This window comes from Equus przewalskii, chromosome 1 (genome assembly GCF_037783145.1).
Source record: "Equus przewalskii isolate Varuska chromosome 1, EquPr2, whole genome shotgun sequence".
Taxonomy (NCBI): domain Eukaryota; kingdom Metazoa; phylum Chordata; class Mammalia; order Perissodactyla; family Equidae; genus Equus; species Equus przewalskii.
The window spans coordinates 174,411,047-174,437,778 of NC_091831.1; the positions used below are offsets into that span (position 1 = coordinate 174,411,047).

General features: G+C 40.0%; 2 protein-coding genes across 2 annotated transcripts; one reads left to right on the forward strand and one right to left on the reverse strand.

Annotated features, from left to right (window-relative positions):
• Positions 1 to 3,512: 3,512 nt before the first annotated feature.
• TRAPPC6B (trafficking protein particle complex subunit 6B) lies at positions 3,513 to 18,812 on the reverse strand. Its single transcript, XM_008519438.2, has 6 exons — positions 15,886 to 18,812; positions 9,886 to 9,953; positions 9,011 to 9,128; positions 7,377 to 7,460; positions 5,648 to 5,741; positions 3,513 to 4,651 (listed from the first exon to the last, which is right to left on the reverse strand). Exons 1-6 carry the CDS (start codon positions 15,964 to 15,966, stop codon positions 4,620 to 4,622), a joined length of 477 nt encoding a protein of 158 aa, XP_008517660.1. The 5' UTR covers positions 15,967 to 18,812; the 3' UTR covers positions 3,513 to 4,619.
• Positions 18,813 to 18,952: 140 nt separating this feature from the next.
• On the forward strand, positions 18,953 to 26,466 carry PNN (pinin, desmosome associated protein). Its single transcript, XM_008519437.2, has 9 exons — positions 18,953 to 19,327; positions 19,962 to 20,033; positions 20,434 to 20,502; positions 21,009 to 21,081; positions 21,198 to 21,292; positions 21,455 to 21,530; positions 22,890 to 23,045; positions 23,122 to 23,260; positions 23,996 to 26,466. Exons 1-9 carry the CDS (start codon positions 19,215 to 19,217, stop codon positions 25,360 to 25,362), a joined length of 2,160 nt encoding a protein of 719 aa, XP_008517659.1. The 5' UTR covers positions 18,953 to 19,214; the 3' UTR covers positions 25,363 to 26,466.
• The last annotated feature ends 266 nt before the right edge of the window (positions 26,467 to 26,732 follow it).

Consider the following 26,732-nt stretch of genomic DNA (forward strand, 5'->3'; position numbering starts at 1 on the left):
AGTCCATGAATTTGGGGAAAAAAATTACCTCTCTCTTTTTACTATCTTCTTGTGACTTAGCATTTCCTTCAATTATGAATATAGGCAACAAACCATAGTATTCATCAATACCTGTGGCTTTGCTAGCATCAGAAGTCACAAATGTTTTCATATCAACTTATAGTTGCAGATATTTCAAAATATTCACACTATACTTCAAAATATGGTAGTTATTAAATTAAACCTACCTGTAGGTCATGTGAGATGCAGACTTCCCGTCTATAGCTTCTGGTGGCATGTGGGAGGCCAAGTAACAGGGCCGGAAGCCAACTCCAAACGTCACAGTTGTGTGTTCTCACAGTGGGGCCCCGGCGTCCATCTGCATTCCTTTCCAGCCTTCCCTCCGCGTGCGGGATCTATAGGTGGAGGGAGCTGAGTCACCAGACCGCCCACAGTTCAGCGTTCTTAGCCAAGCTAAGTAACAACAGCTGTCATTCTGACGTCTTTATAAAGAACAAATTTTAACTTTAACTTACCTATATTTTAATATATTGCCTTTTTAATGTATTAAAGCATACATGTCTCGTGTATGTGTGTGTGTGAGGAAGATTGGCCCCCGCCACATTGTGGAGGCATCCTCCCCCCAAATAGAGGAAGATTGGCACAGATGTTAGCTCAAAAATAATAATAATTTAAAAAATCACTGGTTTATCATATGCTCTCACCCCAAAAGGAAATATCTTTATTGTGGGGATGATTATTTTAAAACCCAAATAATATACAGCTAAAAGTAAAAAATCTCAGATTGCCTGTACAATTTACTTGTAACTTTCCAATCTCCTTGATAAAATCATGTATAATTACATTCATAATGTATATTTCTATATTCCATCTGCAGTATCCTGTAACAAACTTTTTCCTCTTAATACCAACTAATATCATTCCATGTAAGTAAATACGTATAGATCTATTTCATCTTTTACCAGCTGCACAGTATTTCCTTTAATGCCAGCACCATAATTAAATCAAGTGCCATCAATGAACACTTAACCAAATAGTGAAAATCCTTATATATGCAAGTTCGTCTACTCATTTTTTTCCCAGCCTGAGATGTAATTGACATGCTATGTTGTGTAAGTTTGTGTACAACGTGATGATTTGATGTACATATATATTGTGAAATAATTACCACAATAAGATTAGTGAATACATCCACCACCCCACATAGTTACAGTGTTGTGCGTGTGGTAAGAAATTTTAAGATCCAACTCTCTTAGCAACTTTAAAATACGCAATACACTATTGTTACCTCTAGTCACCATGCTGTACATCGCATCCCTACACTGACTCATTTTATAACTAGAAGTTTGTGCCTTTTTTTTTTAAAGATTTTTTTTTATTTTTTCCTTTTTCTCCCCAAAGCCCCCCAGTACATAGTTGTATATTCTTCGTTGTGGGTCCCTCTAGTTGTGGCATGTGGGACGCCGCCTCAGCGTGGCTTGATGAGCAGTGCCATGTCCGCGCCCAGGATTCGAACCAACGAAACACTGGGCCGCTTGCAGCGGAGCGCGCGAACTTAACCACTCGGCCACGGGGCCAGCCCCTAGAAGTTTGTGCCTTTTGACCACCTTCCCCCTCCTTTATTTTCCTAGGTTAAATTTGTCAGTGGAATTGCAGAGTTAAAGGAGATTTGTTTTTTAAATTGATAGTGCTCTTTTAAGCTCAGCTATTCACTTCTCTCTGTGGTGTGCAATACAAATATTTTTCCCTATTTAACATTTTTATAGTGTTTTCTGCCATGCAGTTTTAAAAATTTTTGTCCTTAGTTTTTTTCGTGTGGTAAAAAACCCTTATTATGCTATCTGCCCTCTTAAATGTTTAAGTGTACAGTACAGTATCGTTAACCATATGCACATTGTTGCACAGCAGATCTCTAGAACTTTTCATCTTGCGTAAGTGAAACTCTCTACTGACCCAACAACTCTGCATTTCCTTCTCCCCCTGCCGCTGGTGACAACTTTCTGCTGCTGTGAATTTGACTCCTTTAGATGCCTCATACAAGTGAGGTCCTGCTGTTTGTCCTTCTGTGACTGGCTTATTTCACTTAGTGTAATGTCCCCAAGTTTCATCCATGCTGTCGTGTATGACAGGACTTCCTTCTTTTTTAAGGCTGAATAATATTCCAGCCAATGTATAGACATATTTTATCTATTCATCTGTCAAGGAACATTTAGGTGGTTTCCACCTCTTGGCTATTGTGAATAACGCTACAACGGACATGGGAGCACAAATATCTCTTAAAGATCCTGATTTCAATTCTTTTGAATAAATACTCACAAGTGGGGTTGCTAAATCATACGGTAGTTCCATTTTTTTTTCTTCTTCTCCCCAAAGCCTCCCCATTACATAGTTGTAGATTTTAGTCGTAGGTCCTTCTGGTTGTGCTGTGTGGGATGCCACCTCAGCATGGCCTGATGAGCGATGCCATGTCCACGCCCCGGATCTGAACCAGTGAAACCCTGGGCCACTGAAGCAGTGTGTGAACTTAAGCACTCAGCCACAGGGCCAGTCCCAGTTCCAATTTTTTATGGAACCTGTATACTATTTTCCATAGCAGCTATATCATTTAACATTCCCACGAACAGTGCACAAGGGTTCCAGTTTCTCCACATTCCTGCAAACATTTGTTGCTTTCTGGTTTTTTGTTTGTTTTTATATAATGGCCATTCTAATATGTGTAAGGTGATATTGCGGTTTTGATTTGCATTTCCCTGATTTGTGATATTGAGCATCTTTTCATATACCTATTGGCCATATTGTACATCTTCTTTGGAGAAGTATGTAGGTCCTTTGTCCATTTTTAAATTGGGTTCTTTTTTTGCCATTTAGTTGCAGGAGTTCTTATATATTTTGGGTATTAATCCCTTAATCAGATATAGGCTTTGCAAGTATTTTCCCCATTCCATAGCTATCTTTTCTCTCTGTTGATTGTTTCCTTTGCTGTGCAGAAACTTTTTAGTTTGATATAGTCCCACTTGTCTATTTTTGCTTTTGTTGACTGCACTTTTGGTGTCAAATCCAAGAAATCATTGCCAAGACCCTTACGAAGCTTTTCCTGTTTTCTTCTAGGAGTTTTATAGTTTCAGGTCTTAAGTCTAAGTCTTTAATCCACTTTGATTTTTGTGTATGGTGTAAGGGTCCAATTTCATTCTTTTGCATGTGGATATCCAGTTTTCCCAATAGCATTTGTTGAAGATATGATATTAATTATTTTTTTAGTTTTCCTTTATGATTTTCCACATTTTGAAAAGGCCTTCTCTACTACAAGATCATAAAACTAATCTCATATATTCTTTAGTACTTGATGGTTCTACTGTTTTACATGTAAACCTTTAAGTGTCTCCTCCTCCCCTGCCCCAGATAAAAGGAAATTCAGTTCTCTCATACTATTTCTTATATAACCTAATTCTCCCCTTGTCTCTGCTAAGAGAGACCTCTTTTTGGGTGCAAGTAATAAAATACACAACCAAAAGTAGATTGAACAATATAAGGAATTTATTATCTTACATAACAAAAAGTCCAAAGGTAAAGCAGTTCCAGGATTGGTTAATTCAGGAGCACAATTCACGTGCTTTCTCTCTGTGCATCCTGCTCTCAGTGTGATGGCTTTCATCTTCATGCTTGTCCTTTCATGTCAACAGATGGAAGAGGAGGTGAGAGACCTACTAGACGAGCACTGACCCCAACCCACTGAGAAGACAGGTTCAATGAATGTTGGCGGGACTAATCCAATTACCAACCCTCTGCCCCTGGGGAAGAGTAAAGAAGGGGATAAAGATAAAGATGTTAGACGCTTCACCAGCACTTCCACACATGGGGAGAGAAGTTGAAAGTCAAGACTGTAACAGGACTAAGTATAAAAATTCCTTCCTAAAATACCTAATATTCTTTGGCCCTGGAGTCAATGAATTCACATTTAAACTAATCTATATTTCACTTTTATTACATTAATCAAGCTCTCAAGGACTGAATTCTATTAAAGTAAAATTAAGTTTTTAAGCAATTTAGGCAGTCAGATATGATATATATATCACAACACACACAAATCTATATACAGGCATAAAAATTTTTAATAGAAATAAATTATAAGCAATAAAATAAAAATTAAGTTTAATTTAGTGTACTGTTTGCTTTCTTAAATAACTAAAACAAAACCAAAATTTGTTCATTATTACACAAATGATTCTGAATGGTGCATACTTTTCTTTATGCTAATTTATCAACCCCTGAGTTTTGCTTCTCCATGTGTGTTAAATACACATCACTCTAAGCAAATCAGAATGTTGAAAATAAGGGTCCTCCATCTTGGTGTGTAGTTATTTGAAATCAGGTTTCATTCTGAAGAGTTTTAGTAAAGTGTATGTTATAGAATGTCTCTATCTGCTTTAACTTGGTCTGTATTAAAATGATAAAATACAACCTTATTCCCACTTAAGAGTGCATCTTTCATTATATGAGATAGCACATAGATTATATCAATACAAACGTCCAACCATGTAGTTAAATCATTGCTACGTGGAATACTTTATCCATGAATAATGTATCCTTTACACTGTTGAAGCCTTGCACTTCAGTATGTTCTACAGCTTCTGTATCATCACCTGAAATTTACCTAAAAAAGGAAACATGAAAACTCATTCTTTGATTTTAGGTACAAGGATAACAAGCCTAAACATCAATTTTCTGCTCTATTTGGGAAGTTGCTTCAATCAAGAAACTTGTGATGTCAATTTTTCACACTCTTCACAATATTCAATCAAGTCAATTCCATTTTTATGAGATGATTATCTGATTTGTGAATAGGTGCCTTTGTTTCTTTTTGTGATTCCTGCCTTTGGGGTATTTCATTGCTAGACATCATTGTGAAAAGAAAGGAAATAGAATGATGTTCAAGTCAAATTTATTCTTGGTTGGTAGCTCTGGTGAAAAGATCTTTGAAAAGGGTATAGCAGTAAAAGTCTACTTGGTTTTATCTAGCTTTATATAATACATATATATCCTAGAAAACTGTTAAAACATTTTCAATGCGATAGAAAAATCTGCTATCTTAAAAGAATACTGCAGAGCCAGCCCCTAGTGGTTAAGTTGAGCGCTCTCTGCTTCAGTGGCCTGGGTTTGGTTTCCAGACGCAGAACCACACCGCTTGTCTATCAGTAGTAATGCTATGGCAGTGGCTCACACAGAAGAACCAGAAGGACCTACAACTAGAATACACAACCATGTACTGGGACTTAGGGGAGAAAAAAAAAAACAGAGAGAGAGGAAGAGTGGCAACAGATGTTAGCTCAGGGCAAATCTTCCCCAGAAAAAAAAGAATAGTGCAGAAAAATTTCCTTTAAAAGTTAAGAATCATCCTTCAAATTCTCATAAATTTGAATTTCTTTAGCACATTTCTTAAATCATTGTCCATTATGAGTTAAAAAATAATTGAATATGAATATAAGTATGCTACATATTACTACACCAAATGTTAAAATTGATAAAAGTAAAATGGGTTTAGCATTTTCAATTTCCTCTAAGTTAACAAAAACAAAAAACAAACAAAAAAACACTAGACCTGAAAAAAAAATCACTAAAAACATTTGCAAGAAATGTGAATTCAACTTACAGGCAGGCATTGAAGACACTTCAGCTGTCACAATACTCTTTATCCCCAAATTTGATAAGCCACCTCTGATTAAGCCACATGTAAATGCTAAATACTAAAAGGAACAAAAAATGTAAAAAATATTAAGGATTTACTAAGATAGTAAAGCTATTGATAAACATGACATTTGTTAAGCCTGGCTATGAATAAGTCATTGCTGTTTAAAAAAAGGGTTGTGGAAGAATTTTTCAAATTACTGAAAATTCAGATTGCTAGATTTCCCACCTCCTTGACAAATAAAATATGGCCACATGATTTAAGCTTGGCCAATTGGGTGCTCCAGTTCAGGACTCCTGAATCTAGAGTGAGTGACAAAACAAGCTGGAAGCAGGTTAGAACTGGCTCTAGAAGCAGCAAAGGCGGCCTGCGTCTAACGTCAGTGCTGCCCGAAGGATTCTAACCAGACCGTCCCTGTGGAGTGATCTGGGCTGTCTTTCTGGCTGCCCTAACCTCCCATGGTTCCTGCCTATTTTCTGAGCCTTCCCATCAATGCTGTAAGCCAACTAATATTATTCCATTCAATCAGCATTGGTTTCTGCTTTCTACAACCAAGAGTCTTGATTTGTTCAAGACTTATAGCCTGCCACAACAAAGAATTATCCAATTCAAAATACCAGTAGCGCCAATACTGAAAAACGCTGTCATACCGAAACAAGGAAAGGGAATGGGACTGAGTTATAGCAGAGTAAGCCAGGATAAGAATGGAACTAAAAATGAATAATCCAAGGAATGCTTGATTATCTACATTTTTTTGTACTGCATGATATTCAACAACACTACACATTTATGAGTAATATAGAATATTATTTTATAATTAATATACATAAACGGGTAGTGACATGTAATTATATCTGGAGTCATGAAAGTCTGAGCTAGAAGAGATTGTTTATAATATAGGTATTATTATAACCAATTTTATTAAAGAGGAAACTAAGATCCAGAGAGGTTATATAACTTACCCTATGTTACCAACCTATAGTTGTGGAGTTAGCTTAAAATCTAGATTTATTTGGTCCCAAGTCCATGCTCTTTCCACTATACCTATACTGCCTTTGTATTACATAATTTAGGTATGGACAAATTTTTACAGACAAATAGCCCAGATATACAGATATACTGCCCCAGATATTAATCACTTCAAAGGAACCCTTATATTAAAACTTGTCAGCTTTCTTTAATACATCTGATTTACCTACTGATTCCTACCTGAGACCAAAAAACAAAAACTATATAAAACCCAGAAACAAAGATATACTTAACATAAAACATGTATTCTGAGAAATAAATGTTAACTATATTAAAAAACTTTTGTAATTTGCTAAAGGAGATTGTAAACATAAACTCTGAGGTGAAAATCTGCACAGCTAATACTAGTTTTATAAGCTTGAGTAGCTTTTCTGATGTACCTATGCTATGTCCAAGAATCTACCATTAATCTACACTTCCATGCCATTTAGTGACAGTATTTCTTTACTGGACTATCATAAGCCAATTTAGCTACAGGTTAATATAAGTTATTTTACTATAGTGAACATCTTTTTCCTATTTAATACAAAAGTGTTTAAACAAATAAAAAAATACTTTAAAACCTATTTTAAAATAAAAGTCTGTTGTGAGTGGCATTGTACTTTTCCATATGGTTCTACCTTTTTCATAACAGAAAACCTCAATCTTCTATTCCATTAAATACCTTAGAAGCATGTTCTAAATACTGTTTTCCTGCAGACATCTGAGTGAGCAGACGAAATTTGTTGTCCTGAAGTACATAGATGCCCTGTTCCAAAAAGACAAAAAACATCCAAAGTCAGTGTAGTCTGTAATCCTTAAAAATGATCTCTTCCCTTCAAAACGATTTAAGAGTTTTTTAAAGTTATTAAAACTCTCCTTTCCATTGGTCAAATTTTCTTTAAATGAAAGAATTTTGCAATGTTAAAGCTGAAGCGGGGGCCAACCCTGTGGCTGAGTGGTTGGGTTCGCGCACTCCACTTCAGTGGCCCAGGGTTTTGTCCGTTCAGATCCTGGGCGTGGACACGGCACTGCTCGTCAGGCCATGCTGAGGCGGTGTCCCACATGCCACAACTAGAAACACTCACAACTAAAATATACAACTGTGTACTGGGGGGCCTTGGGGAGAGAAAGCAGAAAAAAAAAAGAAGGTTGGCAACAGTTGTTAGCTCAGGTGCCAATCTTAAAAAAAAAAAAGCTGAAGGGTTGTTCAGTATTTTGTAACACTAATACGTATTGAAGCTTTTAGATACTAAAGAGACAAAGATGCATAAGAAATAGTTCCTATCCTTAAAGAACTCATAGTCAAGTGCAAAGGAATGAGAAATATATGTCCAGGTGAAATTAGCAGTTATGTATTATTAACTCATATCTAGAAAGCCAATAATCAGAGTCACTCCTTCCTATTAGCATTTCAAGACTTTCCAAGCTAAGGCTGACACTGTTATATAAAAAACGAATTCTATTGGTATTAGATACATTATTTTCATTTTTTTACTTAATCAAAATGCCAAATCCACTCTAAATATTTTCTTGAGTTTTATAAAGTAAATCTATTTAAATGCATAATTTTCCATGCAATTTTTATATTTTTTATATTAAAATTTTTTTAATTTTCTTTTTAAAGATTGGCAGCCGAGCTAAGAACTGTTGCCATTCTTCTTTTTTTTTTTTTTCCTGCTTTATGTCCTCAAACCCCCCCGTACACAGTTGCATATCTTAGTTGCACGTCCTTCTAGTTGTGGGATGTGGGACGCTGCCTCAACATGGCCTGATGAGCAGCGCCATGTCCGCGCCCAGGATCCAAAACCTGGGCTGCTGCAGCAGAGCATGCGAACTTAACCAATCAGCCACGGAGCCGGCCCCTATATTAAAATATTTTAAGAACAGAAAATATGACAGCAACTAAAGAATGGAAAAGTTATTTAAGAATCAAATATACTCCAGAAATTAGACATCAGAAATTATTCTAAAGACATAAATGTGATATAATTGTGGTTCTATGTATTATCAGCACTAACTAATAACAACTAAGGAACCAAATCCTAAAGCCTTTATCATTCTGACATTTGCTACTTTTAAAAACTTAAAATAACTTATTTAACTAGGGGAATAGAACAGCTATCATTACTGATAATTGTCCTTGTCTTTATTCTTAATTCCTGATCAGAGAAAAAAGTAATGACATATTCTTAACAAACAGAAACATTCCATAGTTGACTAGAAATTACATAAGTTTTATATAATAAGTAAATCACTAAAATAGGACATTTATATTGTTAAAGGACTGAAAAAATAGGCCTTAATTTATCCAAATACCTGATGATTTGTCCTTAGATTGTCGATTTGTTTCTTGAACACTGTAGTCCAAAAATCTTTACAAATGAACTTCATGATATCTAACTCATCTTTGAACCTTGCAGTATCTTTTGTAAACCTAAAAAGATCAACTAGAAGTAATACAGTATTTTTCCTCCAAAGAAAGCAAGAGGAGCAAATTATTCACTAGTTTCCAAATGCCAGAACAACATGGAACATTTACTGACAGTCATAAAGTGACAAGCACCAAGCAAAGTAGATCCCATCTCAATGGATTCACATTCTGTTAGATGATTACGAGGCTAAAATTAGTCTAATGGTATATTCTAACAGTAAGCCACAATTTTAGGTACAATTCATTCTAGCACATTAAAAAAAAAACAAAAAAACTGAGCATGATCACAATACTGTTACATAGAATATAATCAGAGTTGAACTATTCAGATAGAAAGGAATACTAAAAAGAATTGACCTATAAATTTGAAGATTATTATATGCATAAACATAGACTCTAAGGCACTTCCATCCCTATGTGTTTAAACAAAATTCCATTTAGGTCAAAGAACCCATTAGACCTTAACTACGAAATGCAACACTATTTTAGATAGCTGTTTCAGAACACCAAAGTTTTCAGGAAAAAATAAGTCTAAACATGTAATATATATATTTTATTCAAATATTAAAACATAAAAGTTGGATAAATGAGTTAAAATAGCATCAGACCTCAAAAGAAATTTCAATCTGTGAATTAAAGGACAATAAAAAAAAATTGGGAATTAAAATTAAGGTATCTCAAGTTTTATGCAATCTTTTGAAATGGATCATCTTTGTTCATCACCTACCTGGAAGAAAATTTTCAAATCCATACTGCTCACCTTTCTATCAATCCTTGTCCCACTCGAAACCCCATGTTTTCCAGCTTAGTAATACAGCGTCCATTTTCCTATTTTTAAAAAAATAGTTTTGAATACTGTTAGATTGCCAGAATGTTAGTACTCAAAAATTGTTTTACGATGTTGGCTAAAAATATTAATGTAAATATTTATAATTTTTTCACTAAAACATTATAAGAAAAAGTGAATTACAAGTCATACTTGAATTTTCTTAGTACTAATCATTTTCATAAGACAATAAGATATACAGGGAAATGTTACTTATTATTACTTTTCAAAAATGCCAAAGCCTCTTCCTAATTACTCTTCTCTCCACCTTTTTTTCCCATTTTCAAGTATTCTTCCTCTCTCTTTAGCTATAAAACTGAGGTCAAAGCTATCACCTTTGACATTTTTCCGTCAGCCATTCCCCTTGTGCTGTCACTAAATTCTATTGTTCCTTGCTTCAAAATGTCCCTTACAGGCATCCAAGCTTTCCAGTTCCCAGTGTGTCTTAGTTGATGGCCCCACCATCCTATGCCTGCAATCATGCAATTGCTTTACTCTTCCTTTGACAATCTCACCTACTCTTAAGGCCTTAAATACCATCCCTATGCTGAAGACTCCCCAAATCCGTTGGATGCCCTACAAAGCCCGATACCATCCAGACTCCTGTATCTCTCTGGCCTCAACCTCCTATTCTTCTCCACTCACTCGGCTCCAGCTGCCTGGTCTCCTTGCTGTCCTTAAACATGCCAGCCACACTCCAGTCTCAGGGCTCTGGCATAGGCGGCTTCCTCCCTTCAAATCTTTGCTCACATGTCGCCATCTCAATAAGGCCCATTTTAACCATTTTCTTCAAAACTGCAACATCATTCCCTTCGGAAACTCTCTATCCTAGTGATTCTCAAAGTGTGTCCCAAGACCAGCAACATCAGCATCACATGGGAGCCTGTAAAAACTGCAAATTCTGTAATCCCAACCCCAAATTCTGAATCAGAAACTGTAGGTGTGGGGTCAGTAATCTGTGTTTTAAGAAGCCCTCTAAAAGTGATTCTGGTGCCCTAATCCATTTCCCTGCTTAATTTGTCTCCAAAGAACTTCACCATTTAATGTCCTATACCTTTCACCAATTTTATATTGCCCATGTCCCTCCACCCCCACCCTCTGCTAGGATACTGCTCCAAGAGGGCAAGGATTTTTATCTGTTCTGAAGCCTCTTTGTCTCCCACTAAGAAGTACACCACAGGCCTCATTATTTGCTGAACTTTGTTCTAAGGAACACTAATGGGGCTGTGACTACTAAATCTGTATTTCTAGCACAGACTTCATTGGACATAGGCACCTACAGGTCCCTTAGGTCCCTCAAACTAGGCATATTTAAAATGATATTCACTATCTTAATGTCCTCAGCCTGCTCTGCCTCCAAAAATCTTTGACTTCATTAATGGCACCCACCATGCACCTAGTTACCCCAATCAGCAAACTTCCATTTTCTTCACCTCTTTGCTCCCCACTCTGCACACACACTGCCGTCCTGTGGAGTCTATGGGCTACACGCTTTTCAAAACCCATCTGCTCTCTCCATCCTTCCTGCGTGAGTTAGCCCTATCGTTTCTCTCCTGGTTTTCACTTAGAGCTTGCCAACCGATCTCCTTGTTTTCTCTTCCTCTGATTTATCCTCTGTATTTCTGATACAGACGTTCTAAAAAACAAATCATATTATTTCTCTACTAGACCTTTCAGCACCCCCTCCCCTTTCCTCAAAATTAAGTCCAAACTCCTTAGCATGGCATTATCTGCCATTCCCTGGCTAGGTAACCGATTCACTAACAGCCACATATCCACAAACATCCTTCCCTCTCCCACTGTGAAACTTCTGCAGCAACTCCAGAGTGACATGCTTTCTTCTGCCTCCATGCCTTTGCACATGCTGTTCCCTAGACTGCACATCCTTTAAATTCATTCAAGTATCACATCCTCCCGGAAGCCTTCCCTGATATTCCTTTGGGCCCTATGCTCTCATAACACTCTCCACATACATCTAACATTGTACTTATCACTATCCTTGCTTTTTCTGTTATTCTCCACACTCATTCCCAAACATGCCCAGGTGGAATGAGTATCCTTAAGTTATGATGCTCTTTGCGGAACAATCTGCTCTTTGTAGAATCACTAAGAATATACTAATTAGCAGGAAATATGCTTATAATGTAGACATTCTCAAATCCTAACTATGATCACATGAGCTTCTAAATTAAGCTCTAGTAAGTACCTTCTGAGGTTGCTACTTGTTCATTCACTTTGGCATCTGTGAGTGCTCTCTAGTAGATACCAAATTTTTAAGAAAAATTGAACTTGGGAATATCTTATCCATTAACTTTTTAAACACTATTCTCTATAAACTGGTAAATTCCCAATTATTCAGTTTTTAGAGATTTGGTTCTTCTTCAAGCATAGTTTGAAAATCAGTGATTTGCAGGGTGAAAACATTGGTTCTTTCCTTTATTTCATTTCAAAACTTATGACTTTATGTCTGAAAAGATACATAAAAACTGTTTCCAGATGACAGGATTATGGGGATTATGTGTCTTTCTTTTACTTTACTTATTATGAAAAATTTGAAGCACACTCAAAGTAGAGACACTAATACAATGAACCCTCAGGCACCAGATTCCAATATGGATTCTAATGATCAAGACTTCCACATGACTTTTTAAAAATCCTTTTTGCTTATAGGCACTTTCAAATTTTTTCCCCACCGTAAACAACTGCAATAGGAAAAGAAAGTTATTTTTAGGTTAAATGATTCAAAACTTTTAACAGCTCTGTTTTGTTTAATTGAGGTTACTCCATTGGAAAAAAAGATTTTTAAAAAAGACTTCCCTGGGCAAGAGATGGAAGAGGGAAAGAAAGTAGAGAAAGGAGAATGAAGAGAACTGATTGTGCATGTGTGTAGGGGGCTGGGGTTTTATGATAAAAGAGTAAAAGAGGTGTGTTGCTAGTGATTCTTTGGGGAAAAGGGGAAAAAGAGGGCAAAGTCTGCACAAACAGCAAATGTTTGCTACTTAGCACTTAGCACGGATGCTAAGCATTAATAACTACTGGTTGTTGATGATGATAAAGTCAAAAGATTGCAGCTTGGAAAAAATCTCTATTACAGATGCGTCTGAGTAAGAATAGATTTGCTTCATTTCCAACTCTTGTGATGTCTTCATAACAATATCTCCAAATACATCATGCCTATCTGCCATAGACTGAACATCCGTGACCCCCCAAAATTCATACGTTGAAATCCTAACCCCCAATGTGATGGTTATTAGAAGGCAGGGCCCTTGGGAGGTGATTCTTTCATGAGGATGGAGCCTCAAGAACAGGACTAGTGCCCTTATAAAAGAGACCCCAGAGAGCTAGCTAGCGCCCTTCCACCATGTGAGGACCAGCCAAAAGACATCCGTGTATGAACCAAGGGCAGGCCTTTCTCAGACACCAAATCTGCGGGCGCCTTGATCTTGGACTTCTCAGCCTTCAGAACTGTGAGAAATAAATTTCTGTTATTTATCAGCCACCTAGTCTGGTATTTTGCTATAGCAGGCCAAATGGACTATGACACTATCCTTCTAATAGTTTACAACTGGCAGTACCTTTTCCTGGATATCCTACAGGCATCTCAAAGATTCAACCTGTCCAAAATAATTCTTTATCTTCATCTCTTTCTTCTCTCTTATGCCCTTTCCTTCCAACCCAGCTGCTCAAAGTAAACACCTGGAACAATTTTCAACTCTCACTCCTATACCTAGCCAAGTCCTAGAGATTCTACCTCCTCTCTCTCAAACCATTCTCTCTTCTTCTCTCTATCCTTGTCTTAATTCAGATCTTCATCATCTCCCGCCTGGACTCCTGCAATAATGGATCTTCTCACTAAAAGGATCTTCCCCCTGCAGCCCAAACACTGGGATATCTTTCTAAAATGCAAATGGGCCATGTTGTTTCCCTCCTTAAAAATCTTCCACTGAGAATGGTGAAATCCTTTACTCACACAACGCTCTTTCTAGCTTCAGCTCTCAATACTTCTCACTCTCTGCCTATTCAATATAGTCACGGTGCTATGTATGCTTTAGCATACAGTAGACCCCCTTATCTGTGGTTTCACTTTCCACGGTTTCAGTTAGCTGTGTTAAACTGTGGTCCAAAAATATTAAATGGAAAATTCCAGAAATAAACAATTCACAAGTTTTAAATTGTGTGCTGGTCTGTGTAGTGTAAGGAAATCTCAAGCTGTTCAGCTCCGTCCAGCCCGGGCCTGAATCACCCCTTTGTTCAGCGGATCCACGCTGTATACGCTACCTGCCCATTAGTCACTTGGCAGCTGTCTGGTTTCAGACCGACTGTTGCCTAACACAGCGCTTGTGTTCAAGTCACCCTTATTTTACTTAATAATGGCCCCAAAGTGCAAGAGTACCAATGCAGGCAATTCGGATATGCCAAAGAGAAGCCAAAAAGTGCTTCCTTTAAGAGAAAAGGTGCAGGTTCTGGACTTAATAAGGAAAGAAAAAATATCATATGCTGAGGTTGCTAAATCTTTGGTAACTTTTATTACAGTATATTGTCATAATTTTTCTATTTTATTAGTAGTTGTTAATCTCTAACTTATAAATTAAACTTGTTTTTTTTGAGGAAGATTAGCCCTGAGCTAACATCTGCCGGCAATCCTCCTCTTTTTGCTGAGGAAGACTGGCCCTGAGCCAACATCTGTGCCCATCTTCCTCTGCTTTATATGTGGGACACCTACCACAGCATGGCTTGCCCAGCGGTGCCATGTCTGCACCCAGGAATCTGAACCAGTGAACCCCGAGCAGCGGAAGCGGAACGTGCGAGCTTAACCACTGCGCCACCAGGCCAGCCCTAAATTGAACTTTATCATAAGTATGCATGTATAGGAAGAAACATAGTACATACAGGGCTCGGCCCTATCCGTGGTTTCAGGCATCCCCTGGGTGTCTTGGAACAGATCCCCTGAGGAAAATGGGGGACGACTGTATTTAAACACACCACACTCTTTCATCCTTCTAGGCCTTTATGTTTGCCTAGAATGCTTCTCCTACTCCCACTTTCCAGCTCTTTTTCAACAGCATTATAGAAAGGGCTTCTGACTTGAGGATGACTTTGGAATATCTCATTTATAAAATCTGTTTCAACTCCATGATGCTATACCTAATTACTACTCAATATGTTCACTATTCATGGAAGCCCTATTCCCCAACAACTGTGAGGCAGGGGTTTCATCTTATTCATTTAGCACAGCGTCAGGCCCACAATACACACTTAAATATTCTCTGAATAAGTCAATGAGTGAATGAGGACTCCCACGTTTTAGAAGTAACCTCCAGAGGATGGGGCCATTCTTTCGTTCATTACCATATCCCCAGCACCTAGAACTAGCTCTGACGTTTAATGGGCACTAAATATTTTTTGAATTTATTAAATCTGTGTTTCCTAACTATAGTAACGCCTGCAAAGTTTCCTCTGCTTTGACCTCAAATCTCATCAACCTTCTGTCCTCGAGGCGCGTGGAGTGGTATCCGGGTTAGGGATGAGGAGAGAGGGACAGGATTCTCAGGCTGGACAGCCAGCGGACGGCTCGGAGGTGCTGGAAGTGACAGCAGAATTAAGTAGTGGTGCCAAAATCAGCTGTGCAGTTAACCAGGCCATAAATCACGGTAGGGACAACACTAAAAGTAAGAAAATCTGTGGCCTGCAGGACCCGGATATGGGAATGGGCAAAAAAGTATCAGCTAGTAGAAGGTGCGAAAGAGAGGAGGATGCCAGAGACCGAAGGCAGCTGACAGGTTCCAGAGCTTTGGATCTCTGGAGGCGGACCAGGCTGTCTACACCGCGGGAGGCGTTGGGGGGCGATGGGACAAGGGTTGAAGGAAAGAACTGAGGGGATACGAGGAGTGTCACCGCAAAAGGACCTCCTCAAAGGCGTGTGGCAGCACTCACCACCTCCCCCTGCTCCGCGGACTTGTACACTCCAGACACCATCTCGTTATGCAGCAGCAAAAACAACGCCTCGTCCGCCATTTCCTGCTTATTCTTCTAGGCTCCGGTGTCGGCTCCCGCCGGGGCCCGGCTCCGGGTTCCGGCCAGCGCCTAGGCGAGCTGGACCGCGCCGCCAAGCCCGGAGGCCGCAGCCCGACCCTCGTTGCTGGGAGACAGGAATTCGCTCGGCTTCCGGAAGGCTGGTCCTGGAGGGAGCCCGGTACCGGGACGAGCCCACCCCAGGGCCACCCAGCCCTCGGGCCCAACGAGACAGTCTGACAGCAGCGGGAACCTACTAGAGCCCCCGGAGACCCGATCCGGCCCCGGGGCGGGGGTCGAGAGAACAACTTCCGGTCCCCTCTACCCCGGCATTCCGCCAGCTCTATGATCACAGAGTTCCTCCTCTGGGTGGACTGCTGGCGCCCAGACAGGAGGACAGTTCCTCTCGCCTATGATGTCGGAAGTGGCGGGTGGAGGGTAAAATCAGACAAAAGGAGCTTCCACTGCCATCTCTGTTTCATTAGCTATGAATTAGAACTGACATGAATTTTTATTAGCTTCACCAAAAGCTTCCACTTCTGCTGTATGTTCAATAAGAAAAGTTGTAAAAAGAGTGAATAAATCATCATATTTCAGGCTATAAATTTTAGATATATTGAGAAACTACCCCAATCCATTTTGGATTAAGCCTGTGAATGCAAAAAGATTTAGAGCCATTTTGGCCACCAGGAGGTTTACTGGAAGTGGGGTGTGAGGAACAAAGAAAACGGACTAAGCAAAGAACAAGATGTATTCGAACCAGAAATTAGAAATTAATCAGAGGATTAGGTGAACAGAAAAATGCTAAAGACTTCAGAAAGCGACGTTACTGTGGGATGGAGTTCATAATCTATCCCAGATATGAGACACAACTCCTACAGAGGTGCAAATACATATGTTAGCTCATACGCACCTCTTAAATTTGGCAAACTCTGGCTTGAACGTGTTGCTTAGCCCGTGATTCGTTCTTTTCTTAGTAATTCGCAAAGCAGATTTTTTCCCAATTAATTCATTGCTTTCCCTAAATTAACATTGAGTTTCCTCAAATTGTTAACAATAACCTCTCAACTCTTCATACCCTTTCAGAGGAATTTAAGATCATGTTCCATAATTGGAATTATGGCAGCTTTTTTTTGACATGTTTGGATGTAATTTTTTGATGTTTGAATCAGTTTCTTCGATCATCACATAAATCGAGCATAAAAGTTCCACGTAAGCCTTTGAAAACACTAAGTAGTGTAAGTTTGAAAAGTATTTTGCAACCACAATCTTAATTTTTCCAGCACTAAAACTTCCTGTATGCAAAATCAAGTTTTTATGTCCTGATTGCATTCTCCCTTCATCACCACGGTCAAGGAACAGAAGTCCAAGCCCACTGAGGTCAAAGAGTAAGGAACTGACCAAGTTGCTAAGGTTAATTTCTCAAACTACAATAACAAGGGGTTCTCAGAATATTTTGGAGAATAGAGGGGAAACTAATATTTATTGAGCACTAACTAAATGCTGAATGCAGCATCCCACTGATTGTCCTCAATAAAGCAGACCATGTTAAATTGCCCAGGATCCTAATGATAGATCCTGTGGAAGTAGGAATAGATCCTATATATTTTTGGTTAACTCTAAAAGCATTTTCCCATGGAAACACTGATACACTTGGTGGTTAGGATGTACTATCACCACACTCTCATGCTTTCCGTACTGCTTACTACACAGGGTTGTGATAAGGGTCAATAAGACTAAGTATGCTCACAATCAGAATTAAATAATTGTCAACTCTCGTCCCTCTTACCCAGCTTTACTTTTTCTTCTTTTCTATAGCACTTCTCGATTTCTTACATGCAATGTAATTTGCTTAAGTTTATCGTCTGTCTCCACACTCTTCCTGCCACCAAGCTCATTGAGGGCAGAGATCTTTACTGTACACTGATGTATCCAAGTGCCTAGAATAGTGCCTGGCACATAGCAGGCGCTCAATAAATATTTGTTGAATGAATGAATGAGTACATGACTGATCTTTGCTCCCTAATGAGTCTACGAACCCCACTGAAGCAGGACCACAGCTATCTTGTTCTAGGCTTTATCCTCAGAACCTAGCTTACTGCCTCTATACACTAGGAGCTTTTAAAGACAGTTGGATGAATTAACAAGGGTAACTCCAGTTAAATATAGTTGGCTCACTAATGCTTAGTTCAAGGAGGATGCTTAGCTGACCGATGGAGGATGAGAACCCAAAGATTATACATAACATCATTTCCGTGTGGAAATGCTCTCTGAGCTATAATTTGCAAATATATTTCTGGAACAAAACCGGTTCTCACGTTGGCAGTGCAGGTAGAGCGGAATGAGAAGCTGGATGACACTCCCTCACATACACAACTAATAATAGTGCCCCTCGCCAAACCCCATCTTAAACCAACCAGCTCTAGGCCAGGTGTAGAGGCTAGGCCTGTCTCGTCTGTCTCACCGTCGCTTCTTTCTTCTAGTACATCCTTGCACAGGGTCTGATCGGACGGCGATTCCCGGCTGGTGTGACCTAGGGACGGTTACAATATCTCCAGACTCAACGTCCTTATCAGTAACAGCAGGCATTTTATTCAAGCTTTTGGTTTGTGAGGGATAAGGCACGTAAAGCGACTGACACAGAGTACAGAACAAAATAACTGTTAGCTATTACGGTTAATGACTTTTCCTGTTCCTTCATTCTTTGCTTCCCTCTGCTCACTTTCGGCTCACCTAATCGAGGGAAGCCTGTGCCCCGCAGCCCCTCTCTGAGCATGCGCACCAACAGAATGGCCGCACCCTTTCCTAATCAAATCATTTACCGGGGAAAAGGGGGAAATAGCTCGCCTCCATCCCACCCTGATGTGGTTAGGCAGTTAAAAGAGTTTAAGGCCCGTCATAGCACAGGCTGAAAGGGCCGGAACGCTCCGCGCTACCCGCCAGAAGAGTAGGCCCGCGAGCCAACGTCTCGGACGACCCGGGGACTCAGGCCCGCCCCGGCCTGCGCTAAAAGCGGAGCGCAGCCACCAGCAGCTAGCTGGGGAGGGAGGGGACTGCCCGGCCGACTTTTCATTGGCCCGGAGTCACAAAGGCCGGCAGGCTCTCCCCCTTCCGGCCGCTGAGTGGTTGAGGCCGAAAAGCAACGCCTGTCGTCATTGGCTGAGCCCAGCTGTCAATCCGCCCGCGTCTCGCGGCGCGACCCGGCCAGGCGCGGCCTGTGGAGCAGTCTCGAAGCCTGCTGCGGGGAGAAGATGGCGGTCGCAGTGAGAACTTTGCAGGAGCAGCTAGAAAAGGCCAAAGAGAGCCTAAAGAACGTGGACGAGAATATTCGCAAGCTCACCGGGCGGGATCCGAATGACGTGAGGTAGGGGCGGTGGGAAATGCCGGCGCCGAGGGGCAGCCAGCAGCCGGGGGGACCGGGCGGGCGGCCAGCCTGAGAAGGCTGGAATATTGAGGCCTGTGCCGGGCGGCGCTGGAACCCCAGCCTCGGCGAGCGGGGAGTCCTGAGGCTCCGCCGAGCGGCCCCGGGCTCGGCCGTGTGGGGAGGAGCGCCGGCCGCGCCGGGCGGGCTTCCCGCCCGTGGGGAGGCCGGGCGGCCGCTTCCCGCCCTCGGCCTGCAGGCCCGGCAGCGCCGCACAAAGCCGCTTCCCCCGCCCGGCCCTGTGCCCGCAGCCCTCCCGGGACGCGGCCGCCGCCTCGCCGCAGCCCCCTGCCCACGTGCGCCTTCTTGGGGTGGGCGACTTCAGGACCCAATCCGAACTCGTTGATGTGTAGTGGCAGCGAGGTCAACATCATTCCTGTGATGCTGGTCTTGGAGAAACAAGGAAGTTGAATAAAATGGGACCTCCTGCCCTGTTTCCAACACGTGGGTTCGAAACCGTCTTTTTAGAACTTTTCTGGTCATTTTCTCTTTGGGCTGCACGGCGCCCGTGGAAGAGTCTGGTGCCGTTAGACGTGTGCACATGCGATTTTTGTACTGATTTGTCGCTCTCTTGTAGGCCCATCCAAGCCAGATTGCTGGCCCTTTCTGGTCCTGGTGGAGGTAGAGGACGTGGTAGTTTATTGCTGAGGTAAGGTTTCCTTAGGACTGAATCCCTCTGCTAAGACTTGGGGCTTCCTATGCTAAGGTCATGTATCGGGTGAAACAAAAATCGTGGTAGAGCCAGTGTTCGGAGTGTCTCGTTTGTTTTGTTTAAAGCTGCGATCAGGTGTAGTTTTCTGTGGACTGATCCTGGAACTTCATTTACATGCCAAACTAGACACGGGAGAAAATATTAACTGTACCCGTTTTCTGTAAACTTAATTCATTTTTGTAGTTTTTAAAAGCATGCTTGCAAGTATCTTGAGCGAGTGCGCATTTAAGGTTACTTTCAATGAAAGTGTTAATTAAAAATTTAAATTCTCTTGCTGAATGGAGATATCATTTATCTTAAACTTCAAGTGCTTTATGTCGGACTTCTTTAATTGCAGGCGTGGATTCTCAGATAGTGGAGGAGGACCCCCAGCCAAACAGAGAGACCTCGAAGGGGCAGTCAGTAGGTATGTTGGAGGCAAAGATTGTGCAGGTGTGCTTGTGTGCTCTGTGTTCTGAGGTAGCATGCAAAGATAAATACTGTCGGATTGGGTTGGGTTAGAATGGAGTAGTATACCGTTTTTTCTGAGTCTGTTCCCTTGGTATTTGACTGAACTGAGAAAGCCAGTATCCCCCAGAACTCAGTTCTTCACTAACAGTAACAGATATTTTACCAAAAGAAAAGGTCACAAGAAGAATCAAGATTGGGAAAATAATCAGTCTGTGCCACTCTTCTGTCTGGTACTACAAAAATTTAACCAGCTTGAGAAATATATCATAGGAGATCACAGTTTGGATATGGCATTGGTGATAACGTTTTATGCTTTTACTACCAGAGGAAAGAATAAAATGGGATTGGAGATTGGTAGAATGAGGCTTCTGGAAATGAGTCCTAGAAAAGTAGTCATTTGCCCTTGGCATGCACTTAAGGCACATTCTACAGCGGTGGTTTCAATTCTTTTCCCTGTGTCAGGCTGGGCGGGGAGCGTCGGACTCGGAGAGAATCACGCCAAGAAAGCGACCCAGAGGACGATGATGTTAAAAAGGTAATTGAGATTGAAAGAACTTCTTTGAGGATGAATATAGTATTTTCACTTTGCTACGTTTGAAAGAGTGCCACCCATGTGCTAGTAAAATTACTGAGATTTCTTATCTCTCACAGCCGGCTTTGCAGTCTTCAGTTGTAGCTACCTCCAAAGAGCGCACACGGAGAGACCTTATCCAGGATCAAAATATGGATGAAAAGGGAAAGCAAAGGTATCTTTAGTCTGCTTCTGGGGGAAAGAACTCCTGTCAAGTACGGCCATTTTAAGAAAACTTAAGGAATTGTTCAAGTGTCTATAGTATGTTTCTTTTAGGAAATGGTGGGCCTACATGAAGTGGAACATTGGAATTGAATTTTCTTTTTCTGTTCTTTAGGAACCGACGAATATTTGGCTTGTTGATGGGCACCCTTCAGAAATTCAAACAAGAATCCACTGTTGCTACTGAAAGGGTATTTATGCAGTAAATTTCCTTTTCTTCCTTTGTTTAAATTACCAAAGTAGTTGATTATATTTTTTAAAAAAGAGCTGAAAAGCTCTCGCAAGACTTCATTGAAAGCCTAAAATGAAGCCAAGGAAAAACTTATAAAACTTTCTGGAGTCGTTCTATTTTTAACTGGTCTTTTTTTGATGTGCTGTGAAGTAAATGAGTGAACCTGGTTTTGTAGTGCAAAGAGCCCTGGTCTGTGAGTCAGGAGAACCTGAGATCTGCTCTCGATTCTACCGCAGTCTCATTTCCTGGTCCTGGACGAGTCCCTTTACTTCTTTAGGCTTGAGAGTGCTTTCTCTCAAATAGGAGAGTTGAACTCAGTCTTTGTAACTAGTTCTGTAATTCTCTTTTTCAAGACTTATTTACACACTCAGAGGCAGTACTTAGCACTCTGGAAGCAAAAGCATAAACATTACCTGCCCTCTACAGTTTATGTAACTGTGTCATCTTTCCAGAAGTTTTTATTTTTTATTTATTTATGTTTTTCTGAAAGATTTAAAAAATGTTTTCCTTTTTCTCCCCAAAGCTTCCCGGTACATCATTGTGTATTTTTAGTTGTGGGTCCTTCTAGTTGTGGCAGGTGGGACACCACCTCAGCGTGGCCTGACGAGCCGTGCCATGTCCGCACCCAGGATCCAAACCTGTGAAACCCTGGGCCAGTGAAGCAGGACGCACGAACTCAACCACTCGGCCACCAGGCCAGCCCCAGAAGTTTTTATTTTATTCAAGCTGCAAAATTGTGTCCTCAGAGTTGAACACCAACTTTTTGCTTCTCAGGGGAGAACTATAGTAGAAAGAGAGGTGATAATTCAGTTATAGAAGGTTTATAAATTTTACTTTAGCATTTGTTTACTAGGGAATTTAGAAGGCTTAAAAGCATTTTAATGTTTGAAGAATAAGGCAGTAGATGTTTTAAAAGGGAGGGAGAGTTGACTAGTTTGTTAATTACTTCATTAGGACATCGCTTCTGTTAAATTCTTTGATATGGTCAGAGAAATAACTGAAAATTTAATCTATAAAGGCACTGCTTTTTTTTTGGTCAATTTATGAACGAAGCTTAACTAAAAGTTGTGTTGAAATGGAACAGTTATTGATATTATGGCTAATAGCCTTGAAATTTAGATTTTTATGTGAACAAGCTTTGGTCCCCATTTCCTGAAAAGAGAAATTGCAATCAGCCTCAAATGCTAAGTGCTAAGTTTGAATTAGCTGATATCCTGAATTGCAAATGTGAGATGTATACAGATAGCTTGGGAAAATTGTAATGTTTCACGTAATCAGGATGTGTAATAAGCTCTTAAAGATTATTATTTATCTTTAGCAAAAGAGGCGCCAGGAAATTGAACAAAAACTTGAAGTGCAGGCAGAAGAAGAAAGAAAGCAGGTTGAAAATGAGAGGAGAGAACTATTCGAGGAAAGGCGTGCTAAACAAACAGAACTGCGGCTTTTGGAACAGAAGGTTGAGCTTGCGCAGCTGGTGAGTAGTATTTTGGAATTCTAAAATGGGTGATCATTCATGTTTACAAAAGCACTGACTTTTACCTTTTCTTTAGCAAGAAGAATGGAATGAGCATAACGCCAAGATAATTAAATATATAAGAACTAAGACAAAGCCCCATTTGTTCTATATTCCTGGAAGAATGTGTCCAGCTACCCAAAAATTAATAGAAGAATCACAGAGAAAAATGAATGGTAAGTGTACTGAAGCAGTCTGTTGAAATTTTCTTAATGGGTAAGGTAACACAACACACATTTGTTTCCTGTAATAATTGTGATTCAATAGTTGATTTTTTAAAAAAGTTATTCTAAGGTGCTAATATGTTTGGAATGCAGGGGCGTTTGTTTCCTGAAGAATTTTAATCTGAAACTTACATTGTAGGCAGTGCTTAATACATGTGAATTTCTTAAATGTTTGAGCTGGCTTCTTTTTGCTTGGTACTCTTAGTAACCAGATATAAATGCTAATAAAGTAAGGGGGAAAAGCGAACACTGATGTAGTCGATAGAGAAAGCATACATGGAAGGATGGGCATTGCTAAGATGGCAGTTAGATGATTTCTCTCTCCTTGGGATCAGAAAAATTAATGCATCATATGATACCATGAAACTGATTCTGTTTAAAATAAATTTTATTTTTTATCTAGCGTGAAGTAAGATAGCAAAAGGTTGTTCTCTTTCCATCAGTTAGATAATGGGGTATAGTTTTGCCTGCTACTAATTTCTTACTATATAGGTTTCCAGTGGATCTTTGCTTTTATCATTTTATGTCAATGTGTAATTACTTATTTGCCATTATCAGTCTGGTCATCATCTCTTTACAAAGACATTGAGATAAAGCTCAATAACATTTTCTGACCAGGTGTCAAATTACGACTTTGAATTTTCTTAATGATGGTAAATTTTACACATGTAAATTTTTATCCCTTAGCTTTATTTGAAGGTAGACGCATCGAATTTGCAGAACAAATAAATAAAATGGAGGCTAGGCCTAGAAGACAATCAATGAAGGAAAAAGAGCATCAGGTGGTGCGTAATGAAGAACAGAAGGCGGAGCAAGAAGAGGGTAAGGTGGCTCAGCGAGAGGAAGAGTTGGAGGAGACAGGTAATCAGCACAATGATGTAGAAATAGAGGAACCAGGAGAGGAAGAGGAAAAGGAAATAGGTATAGTTCATAGCGATGTGGAGAAAGAACAGGAGGAGGAGGAGCAAAAGCAGGAAATGGAGGTTAAGATGGAGGAGGAAACTGAGGTAAGGGAAAGTGAGAAGCAGCAGGATAGTCAGCCTGAAGAAGTTATGGATGTGCTAGAGATGGTCGAGAGTGTCAAAAATGTCATTGCTGAGCAGGAAGTCATGGAAACCAATCAAGTGGAAAGTGTAGAACCTTCAGAAAATGAAACTAGCAAAGAATTGGAGCCAGAGATGGAATTTGAAGTTGAGCCAGATAAAGAATGTAAATCTCTTTCTCCTGTGAAAGAGAATGCTAGTGCTCTCGAAATGGAAAATGAGCCTGAGGAAAAAGAAGAGAAAGAATCTGAGCCCCAACCTGAGCCTGTGGCTCAGCCTCAGCCCCTGCCTCAGCCCCCACCCCCGCCCCCATCTCAGTCCCAGCCCCAGCCAGTGCTCCAGCCCCATCCGCTCTCTCAGCCTGAGACTTTGCCCTTAGCTGTTTTTCAGCCACCACCTCAGGTCATTCAGGAGCAAGGGCACTTACTGCCTGAGAGGAAGGAGTTTCCTTTAGAATCTGTAAAACTCACTGAGGTGACAGTAGAGCCAGTCTTGACGGTGCATCCAGAGAGCAAAACCAAAACCAAAACTAGGAGCAGAAGTAGAGGTAGAGCTAGGAATAAAACGAGCAAGAGCAGGAGTCGGAGCAGTAGCAGTAGCAGTTCCAGTAGCAGTTCAACCAGTAGCAGCAGCGGCAGCAGTTCCAGCAGCGGTAGCAGTAGTAGTCGAAGTAGTTCCAGCAGCAGCTCCAGTACAAGTGGCAGCAGCAGCAGAGACAGTAGCAGCAGCACTACTAGCAGTAGTGAGAGTAGAAGTCGGAGTAGGGGCCGGGGACATAACAGAGATAGAAAGCACAGAAGGAGCGTGGATCGGAAGCGAAGGGATACTTCAGGACTAGAAAGAAGTCACAAATCTTCAAAAGGTGGTAGTAGTAGAGATACGAAAGGATCAAAGGATAAGAATTCCCGGTCCGACAGGAAAAGGTCTATATCCGAGAGTAGTCGATCAGGCAAAAGATCGTCGAGAAGTGAAAGAGACCGAAAATCAGACAGGAAAGACAAAAGGCGTTAATGGAAGAAGCCAGGCTTTCTTAGCCTATTCTTTGCAGCAGAAGATTTCTTGATGAGTAAAAGGATTACCTTTCCTTGTAAGGAGGATGCTGCCTTAAGAATTGCATGTTGTAAAAAATCTTTTTGGAAAATACAGACTGTTTGTTTACCAGACATTCTTGTACTTTTTGCATAATTTTGTAAGAGTTATTTATCAAAATTATGTGAGGTTCCAAAATATGTAAAATAATAATAATAAAAAAAGATTAACATCCCTTGTCATCTTTTTTAAATATCCTATACTCTGCAGTAAGAATGTATATTTTAATAGGTAAATCTTTAAGTCTGTTCCCTTCTAATTCTGTATCATACATTGCTTTTGTAGAAATAAATGTGCATTTCTTTCATTAGTTTTGAGATGTCCTCGTTGACGCTTGTATAATAAATATCCTCTTGATACCATTTTCAGCTTTTATCACTAGATACTGAACGTGATTAGAATGTCTTTGAAAGTTTCCTCACTTTTATTTGCCTTAGGCAGTTATTTTGAGTTGTCAAAATCAGATCTTTGCAGCTTTGAGGGGGAACATAATAGTTCTCCGTGAAATCATTTACTGTTTTTTCTAATCTCCCTTGTTATTTTAATCTAAGCATTTTCCCCTCCTCATCTTTAAACCACGTATTTGGTAGATAACTTAAAATAGTATAATTTGGTTGGCATTTTCTTCATGATTATGGGAGCATCATTCTTTTGTCTCCATGGTTACTTGTGTGATACAGCATATATATCTGTTAAAGAAAATAATCACTTCTTTCTAGGGGAGGGAGGTAGAAAAGTATATTCTAAATTTGGTTTTTGAGTTTGTGGTCTTGTCTTAACTTTTGTGTTGGCTCTAACTCTGAAACATGCCAATAATGTGTTTTCAAGAATTTTTGTTTAAGTATTGTATGAAAGTTTACAAAATGAAGGAAGTTAATCTACACTTGAATCTGTGAGCAAGATAACACGCAAGTGTACCAAGTGATTATTAACTTTGTTTTATAAATTTGTATGAATTTGGAGTATCTGTTGCCCATTACTATACATGTGCAAATAAATGTGGCTTAGACTTGTGTGACTGCTTAAGACTAGTACTTGTATTAACTTTTTGATGGCTTTATACAAGACAGCACTTAAATTTCCTTTTTTGAATTCATAATTTAACATTGACTGTAGCTTTAGTTTTGACTAAATACTCATAATGCCTTCCCTTGACAAGGAAATGGTAACAGTGAAAATGTCAGCAGCATTTCTAGCATTGTGTAAATGTAAACAAACATGTTAAAAGAAAAATCTTTAAAAAAATCCTTTCTTGGAATAATAAACAGGAAATGAGCAGAACTTCTCAAACT